At 36.8% G+C, this 9,145-nt stretch overlaps 1 protein-coding gene across 11 annotated transcripts in view; it reads right to left on the bottom strand.

Annotated features, from left to right (window-relative positions):
* Positions 1–9,145, bottom strand: part of SNAP91 (synaptosome associated protein 91) — a 151,839-nt gene that overhangs the window by 95,560 nt on the left and 47,134 nt on the right. For all 11 annotated transcript variants that reach the window (XR_006680502.1, XR_006680500.1, XR_006680503.1 and 8 more), the window contains exons 3-5: positions 2,359–2,501; positions 1,597–1,672; positions 717–819 (exon numbers count right to left, since the gene is read on the bottom strand). Coding sequence is in view for 2 of the 11 variants with exons in the window: in XM_045294676.1 (XP_045150611.1) it covers positions 717–819; positions 1,597–1,672; positions 2,359–2,501 (322 nt within the window). In the remaining 9 variants the exon portion in view is untranslated. The remainder of the gene's footprint in view (positions 1–716; positions 820–1,596; positions 1,673–2,358; positions 2,502–9,145) is intronic.

The raw sequence follows: 9,145 nt of genomic DNA, 5'->3' as shown, positions 1-9,145 counted from the left end.
ATATATATATATATATATATGAAATATTATATTATGTATATATTCCTCATGGTGCTGTGGGTTAGGAGTTGGAAGGTTAACTGGTAACCACAAAATCAGAGGTTCAAACCTGCCAACCACTCTACAAGAGAAAGACCAAGCTATTTGCCCAGTAAAGATTCACAGTCTCAGAAACCAAATGTCGGGTCCCTATGATTCAGAATCAATGTGCGGGCAATGGGTTTGGGGTTATGTAGACATATACATACACATGCATGTGTGTGCGTGCACATGTTTGTGTTTAGGAGCCCTGGTGGCGCAGTGGTTAAGCACGCTGTTGCAAACCCAAAGATTGATGATTTGAACCCACCAGCTGCTCTTCCGGAGAAAGATGAACGGCCTGCTTCAGCAAAGATTTAAAGTCTTGAAAACCCGATGGGGAAGTTCTACCCTGCTATAGTGTCACTCTGCGTTGGAATTGACTTGACAGCAATGGCTTTGGTTTGGGTTTGGTAATGGATGGTTTGGAATGTTGCATTAATTTGAACAAGTAAAATAGTAAGCACGTCAATACTAAAAAGCAAATCATACTTTCTACATGATGCTATAAATAAAGCAATGCATATCACAACCCCAAAGTTAACTTCAGTAAGATTATTATTGAACTATTTATTGGATTAAATCAAATACACAAGAATTCATTCTGCCCAAAGAAATATGAGGAAGAAAAAACATACCCTTTCTTCACCCTGGCAAAATCAAATGCCATCTGTCTGTAAGAGAAAGCCTTTTCATTTAAATATCTACTGTAGCGCCTTATGAAGGTAGACATATCATAGCCTGGGGGGAGGATATAAAACTGATTAATGAAATATTTCCATTGTGCTTTACTTAATAGTAAAATTTTTAGCTCCCTAAATGTACATAATTCCAAAATCCAATAAGTGTATCAGGTGCCAGCTTCAATTAACATCTATGCTATTTCCAGACAAAAACACTTTTGATATGAATCACTGACACTATTCAAGTTAGCTATACTATTATCTTGAACAGAATGTCTTTTTAATTTTATTTCCCTCCTATTTTCATTCACTATTTCAAATATAAGCCTGTTTCATACTTAATGCTTATACCCACTGGCTTGGTATACCCTTAATATATAGTATACAACCAGTAAATCTGGTAAATAATTCCAGTTCAAACCCCATCAATTCACAAACAAAATGTCTAAGACTGGTATCACATTTTATTTAACTGGAAAAGCATCTTTCAATTCATGTCTCCTATACCTTTATAAGGTACACAACTGTGGGTCTAGCATACCCATTATTACTCTTTACACAAATACTGAAAATTATAAGAATAAAGTCAATGTATTTTATATGCTGAGTTGCCTAGAATTAAATATTTCAAAGTTATTTTATATAGATTGTTTTTATAAATCTCTTAAATTTTACATTGGGCTTATCGGGTCCAATGTTTTTAAATTAATCACTGTACTTTGAAAAAATTTTATTTCAGCATCAAAAGCATTAGCAAAACAGTATAAAGTGAATCTAATAGGTCTGACTATGCCTATAATACTTATTACTTAACATATCACAAAAGCAGTCTCACCATGTGATCCACTTTTATCCAAAAAGTTGCTGAGATTGAATAGTGTATTTCTAGAGGCCAAATACTGAATAAATCTCTGAAAAACAAAAATTAAAATATAAGCACCATTCTCTCAAATCATGCCTTGAAACAATTTCTGTTACCAGAGGAAAAGTTATTATAAATTCTCACTGAGATTTCTTTTATTCATTTACAAAGCTTTCTAGTTAACTGAATTTCTAGGTGAGGAGAACTTTAAATATTTTTCACTGAATTAGAACTAAGCTATATGATCTGTTATTTCTACATATAATTAAAACACTGAAAATTAATAGGATTCAAGAGGTATTCCATATAAAATGAGTTTTTAAAAATTTATCTGTATTCTCCAAAACTAAACATTTCTATGACATTAATTTTTCTACTAAGGCACACAGAACGCTTCCTATGGAGATAAAAACCCAGCATATCATTCTTTTCTTCAAGTTATTATTTTGCTCAATATATGTACACTGCATACGAATTTTAGGATTAACAATAGGTAATATTTTAATTTTTCCAGTATCATACCCAATCTAACTTTTGAGAAGTAGCTAAATAGAAAATTAGAATGAGATGATTATAATGATTTAAAAAACTGAAAAACCTTAGGTAAATAAGCCATGGACTTCCATGAAAGCCTCCCTTCCCTACAATTTTCAAAATCCTACCATAGACTTCTCTAAAAGCCTCCATTCCCCATCACAAAACAATGGAAACTCCTATACTTCAGTTATGGTTTACCTCATTTCCATGCACCATGAGATGATGTGTCGTCACTAAAGCTTTAAATACAACCACCCAGCTGCTATTTGTGGCTCGCTCAAAGAGCGTGTCCGCCATCTGAGGAATATTCACATTGGTCTCGTTGGTGGCCTGGATCAGATCTATGAGAATGGAAGATACCAATGGTATTACTCATTGCATATGAGAACTCATCTCAAAATTCAAACATTTAAACATATTCATTAAAAGAAGGCTACCAAATGACTGCTGACCATAGCTGATAAAATATTAAATATATTAAATTGTAGTATTTTTATATATGGACACTAAAATACTTTACTTACCCAATTTATCCATTTATTCTTGAGCGTGACCTTTGTACTGAATTCTCCTTTAGTCACTCTTCTGAATTTTATGTTTGCTTCTATCAATGTAATCTTAAAAAATTATAAATGCTATGAGAGCTAAGCCTCACATTAATCTTTTTCATTACACCTAGCAAAATGTCTCCGACATGTGGACACTCTTTCCACACACCATTTGAATGCAGTGACACACAAGTATTTGCGGGGGCTGCTACCAGCAGTCACTAGTGCAAAAGCACCAGCCGCTCTGTGGGAGAAAGGCTTTCTCCGCTTGTAGCGTTACAGTCATGGGGACCCACAGGGCAGTGCTGCCCTGTCCTAGAGGGCTGCTAGGTGTGAGAATCAACTCGATGACACTGGGTTTGGTTCCGTGTTTTTGGTTTAGTTAAAAGTGTACTTCATGAGAACTTTCCTTTTTTTTAAAAATCATTTTATTAGGGGCTCATATGACTCTTATCACAATCCATACATACATCAATTGTGTAAAGCACATTTCCATTTGATGGATGCTGATAATGACACTTGTCACTTGAGGGCACACTAGAGCAGGTAATAAAAGCTTAGAGAACGCCACTATACCCACAGAGGCCTTCATAAAATACCCCTTATGCATAAATCAAATTTGATCTAAGTTTACAATAACTTTGTGGCCCACAGCTATATACTATTGATATAATTCCAGGTGTACCTTAAGTAAAAGAAAGACTTATCGGTGCTCAGCATTCAGAAAAGTAGGTTATTTCCATCAAAAACAAATTAAGGCAAACAAATATTATGTGAGAAGGAGCAACAGCTAAGCTACACTGGGGCAGTGTGACCTGAAAGTGCTTTCGACAGCATGGGATGACCTTGTCAGGACAAGAGGTGGCAAGGCTTCCAGTACAAGTCACACCCACCAGGCAGAGAACTACATGTGATACTCAATTCCTAGGAAGTCCATGCAACACATGCAGAGACAAAGCCACCTTTTCCTACTCAAAATCCAGTCAGTAATCATTCAGTTAGACATTTGTTTTATACATTTCTCTGCTTCTGTCCTATATTACACAATATCTAAGATACTTAAAAATTATGCTTCCTTACTGAATGGCACTTCAATTCTAGAATAAAGGCTGTCAGTAATGGTTTTGAATTTTACATGGGCTACATTTATTTTTTAAATTCCAGTTATCATCCCAATTTCCCTGAACAATGCCCTGCCCCCATAGTACTTTCCTCTTTTACTTCAGGAAACCTTTCCTGATGCCTTTCAAAGGCAGTCCCATGCAGCGCCTCTCTCGGCCTTGAACCCCAAAGAGTCTTTTCCCGCTAGGTATTCAGATCAGATGTGCACCATCTTAATGTCCTCTCATACAGAGCTCTCACATGTCCTCTTCTCATGGAAGAAGTGACTGTCCCAATGTACAGTGCTTCACCATGTACACTAAGCATCTGTTGAATAAAATTTATTTTAAAGCCCCTATTTTAGTGAACGCTACAGTTCATTCTTTATAACACTGCTTTCTGAATCTCTATAATGGCACTACTTTATACATGGAATCCCTTGTCAGTCAGATTTCTTTTTTAAACTGGACTCTGGGGATACAGAAATGGATTTCTCATCAGAGAACACACATGCATTCAGGTAACAGAAAACCCCTGTGAGAGGAACAGAAAGAGCACACTTCCAGACCCCAGGTGAGTCGGTGGATACCCAGGAGCAGATCACTTACCCTCTGCTCCTCTCACACTCTCGCCTTCAAAATGGGGTCATAATGATTACCTCTCAGGACTACTGTAAGGATCACACACAGTCTGAACAGAGTAAGTCCTCAACATCAATGTGAACACTGTTTGACACACATTCATTATGAGAGCACAGCAGAGAATGAAGAGGTTCTGGGGACTGGAGCCATGTGAGGGACAGCTGAAAGAATCACCTTCAGCATGAGAGAGGGGAAGGGCTTGAGTGACGTTTACAGATATGCACAGTGAAGGTGTGAGCGCAGGTGTTGGGGAGTCGCTTCGGCTAAGGAGAGAGGGAATGGCCAATAAGGAGACTCAGCTCTGCCTCGAACAAGTTTAAACTTCACTCAACGGGCAAAGGAAAGTCACTGGAAGTTTTTTACTTTCTTTTTTTAGTGGAAAAGTATTTTATACAGTATTTTATAGTATTTTATAGTCCACCACATAATTCAGCAAGGTACGGTAGAGGTAAGGACAAAGGGTAGTCACCTCTACTTGAAAGGATATACTAAGAGATGAAAAAATGCTGAGAGTCAGAGAGGAGCGGAACATGAATTTTAAAAGAGGCAGTTGTTGGAGATAACAAATAGAACCGAAAAGATAAAGAAAAATTATTGCAAGATTTGCCAGTGAGCAAATGAATATTGGAATTAAGGAACATAAAGAATCTTGAAAAATGCCACATTTCTGGTTTGGAATCTAATAAATACGACTACTTTCTCCAAGCCTCTTGTCGTTTTCTTCTCCCTGTAGATGAGCTTCTCGGATAATGTGCTCAGCATACAGACTGAATCAGAATGGTGAGAGGATGCAATGCTGATACAAATCTTTCTGGATTTTAAATTGTATTGCGTAGAAATCAATAAACATGTTAACTACTGAGATGAATTTTGCCTTTAAACAAAACAAACTTGGTATATGTTAAAAATTTCTCTAAGTAATATTTAGTTTTATCTGCTTTTCCTTTTTTATATTAATAGTATCACAAAGTATATGATCTTCTGTGATTTTTTTCATTAATTCAGTATTTTATTTATAGGAGTCATCTGTTCCGTCACTTGTGGCTGTATATCATTTGCTTCCTCTGATAGCATGATCTAAGATATTTATCTTTCCTCCTGTCAACTGTTTGAGCTATTTCTGGATTTCTGCTGTTAGAAATAATGCTATTAGAAACACTCTTCTATAGCCACCTAATACGAAAGCAATGGAGGTTGAAATTTCTAGTATTGAGTCCATGACACCAAATTGCACTGTCATTTTACTCTATACACACACAGACACACACACACACACACACACACACACATACACACACACAATCAGCTTTACAAAAGAATGTGCCTTTGATGAAGCCAAAAAGTTACTAATTTTATTCAAACTTAACTCCACTTGATGGGCAAATCTGGTCCGCTTCTTGTTTTTGCAAATCAAGTTTTATTAGAATACAACCTTGTCCAAATTTGTGTACTTTTTGCCTATGGCAATTTTACACTATAATGAAATAGTTGAGTCGTCCTGACACTGATTCAAATTCAACTCACTGGTCCACAAAGCCTAAAATATTTCTTATCTGATCCCTTTTAGAAAAAATTCTCTGACCTTGTTCTATGTGACCAAATGGAAGGTACACATAAAGCAATTCTGGTAGAGAACACTGACCCACAGTTGCCTCAAAAAGAGCATTTGAATTGTCAGCTGAACTGAGCATCTTCTGATGGGATGCCATCTTTACTGGAAAGAACAACTGGCAGACTTCAAATCATGGCACGTTAGCATGAGACAGTGTGTCAGATCTGGCATTCAGCTGACATTTTCTTGAAATTAAAGAAAGTGAATTGATCACTTCAAAGAAAATAACACTATTGGTTGCCAATAATAAAATTCAAACTTTCAAATGAAAATTAGAATTTTAGAAAACTGTTTGCTAAGTAAGCATTCCCAGCTTTTTGGAAACTTTCTGATAAGATCATTGGTGATATTAAAGAATATCATGCCATATAATAAAATGAAATATGTTAATAAGCAAAAGACATGAACAGCTCAGTGAATCTATATTTTTAAAATTACTACTTTAAAACATTACAAAAGTACGCATGAGTAAAAAACTCAAAGAAAAAGACACACCAATGGATTTTAAATTAACAGTAGACAAAATTTTATGTGGTTTCAGTTCAACATTGCAAGTTATATTTATGAAACTGTTTGGAAGGTCTTAGTGTAATATCAAAGAAAATTATTCACAAATTTTCTGAAAAGTCTTTTCCTTTTCTAGCTTAGCTATATACTGTGTGAGGCCGGATTATCCTCTTGCATATTTCAACCAAACAATACCATTATTATGATTTGTTTTGTTTTATAGAATGCATATTTTCCCTAAAAGTCTTGTTTGCATAAACATGTTTGTTAACATAACAAAGAAAACTGACTGCCACTGAGTGAATTCTGACTCACAGTAACCCTGGGCTTCAGAGGTTTTGTACATCATCATGGCAGTAGACAGACTCATCTTTCTAGTGGGTTTGAACCCCCCACCTTGTGGCTAGCCATCCAATACTTACCCAACAGTGCCAACAGAGCAACTACAATAATATTTACAGGTATGAACCACAAAGGCCTAAGGCTCTTTGATTCCCCAATAACATGATACAAAGGAATCCTAAAGTAAAACAGTTTGAAAACTGCTGTCTTTGTTACACAGCTAGAAGGAAACTACTGATACATAGGGATTATACCAATTTATCCTCACCGAGAGATGATGTGAATTTCTGCTGCTTCCTTTCCTTGCCAATTAACAGAATTTCATTTTAAGAATATTTAAACAAATAAACAGAAACAAAATATAACTGTTCTTGGCAACTATGGGAATCTAAATGCTAAACATGTCATGCCTGAATCCCTTAGAACTTAAGGTCGACTTTAGGAAAGCAGATTTGGTAGCTTTTGGGTAGTTTTTAAAACCAGCTCTATTAAGCATAATTGACATACAAAATCTGCACATGTAAAGTATACTGTCTGATACATTTGACAATATATGCATTCATGAAACTGTCATCAGAATAAAAATAAACACTTCGACCATCTCTAAAGAGATTCTTTATACCCTTTTAAAATTCTTCCTTCCCCTAACCATCTTTTACTCCACTGTCTCTTCCCACTGCCACAGAATTCATTCTGATTCATAGCAACCCTCTGTAGGGATTCTGAGACTATAAATCTTTATGAGAGCAGAAAGTCGAATTGCTTTCCTGGAGAGCTAGTGCATTTAAACTGCCAACCTTGAGACTAGCAGCCCATGTGTTTTTCATCGTTTTACTTTGTTATTTGTATTAATTCTTTGTCCAATTTTATTGGCATGTTTTCTTGTTGCTGAGATACAAGTCTTCTCTGTTGGATATGTTCTGTAGGCAAAATATTCAATGACGCAGGGGAAATCAAAAGAAGACGGAAACAATATGCAGAGTTACTGTGGGGAAACAAGGGGGTTGACATGCAACCACTTCAGGAGGTGCAAATGATCAGTAACTAATGGTTTTGAAGAAAGAAGTCCACATTGCACTGAAGGCATCAGACAAGACAAGACTCCAGGAACTGAAGAATACCAGTTGGAATATTTCAACAAGCTGATGAAATACTGACAGCACTCACTAGTCTATTCCAAGGAATATAGAAGACAGCTACCAGGGCAACTAAAACTGGAAAAACCCCATAGTTGTACCCATTCCAAAGAAAAGTGACCCAGAACAATGTACAAATTACTGGAAAATATCATTAATATCATATTCTAGTAAAATTTTGTTCAGGGCAATTATAGAAACAAAACAAAAATCTGCTGCAGCACATCGATAGGGAGCTGCCAGGAATTCAAGCTGGAGTCCTAAGAGGATGTGCACCAAGGGCTATCATCGCTACTATCAGAGTTCTTGCCGAAAGCAAAGAACACCAGAAAGATATTTGTTTATGTTTACTGACTATGCAAAACACAACTATGCAGATCATAACAAACGACAGCTGGCATGGTAAAGAATGGGAGTTCCAGAATACTTCACCGAGCCTGTACACACACCAAGAGGCAGTTGCTGGAGCAGAACACAGAAATGCTGCCTGGTTTAAAATCAGGAAAGGTATTCATCAGGTTTGCATCCTTTCACCCTACTTATTCGAGCTGCATGCTGGTGTGGACTATACTGAAAAAGACTGTGGCGTTGGGACTAGAGGAAAGTGCATTAACAACATGTGACTTGATGTTAGCACTCTCTTGCTGAAAGCAAGTAAGACTTAAACCACCTGCTTATGAATATCAAAGAGTGTCTGCTACCTTGAGTATGGTCTGTAACTCAATGTAAAGGAAACCCAAATCCTCACAAGATCAACAGACTATTAACAGCATGATAAACGGAGAAAAGATTGAAGTAGTAAAGGATTTCATTTCACTGAGATCCACAGTCAATGCACGTGGAAGATGTACATAAAGAAATCAAATGACATTGCATTGAGAAAATCTCCTGCACATGACCTACTTAAAGCAAGAAAGAGGGGCTGGCCGGAATCCCAACTACGTGGACACCTGCCCCTCCCCCCAGAAGAATTGTTTCTGAGGACAGCACTGAATCTGCAGCTCCAGGAGAGGGACATGTCTGATCAGAGCACATGGGAGCAAATGAAGGGGGAGGAAGAGAGAGTGGAGCACATCCTGGCCCACCAAGCCTTGATGA

The sequence above is a fragment of the Echinops telfairi genome, unplaced genomic scaffold, assembly GCF_000313985.2.
Source record: "Echinops telfairi isolate 266 unplaced genomic scaffold, ASM31398v2 ScPeMD7_3533;HRSCAF=4204_0, whole genome shotgun sequence".
Taxonomy (NCBI): Eukaryota; Metazoa; Chordata; class Mammalia; order Afrosoricida; family Tenrecidae; genus Echinops; species Echinops telfairi.
This window is presented reverse-complemented; position numbering and strand designations above follow the sequence as displayed.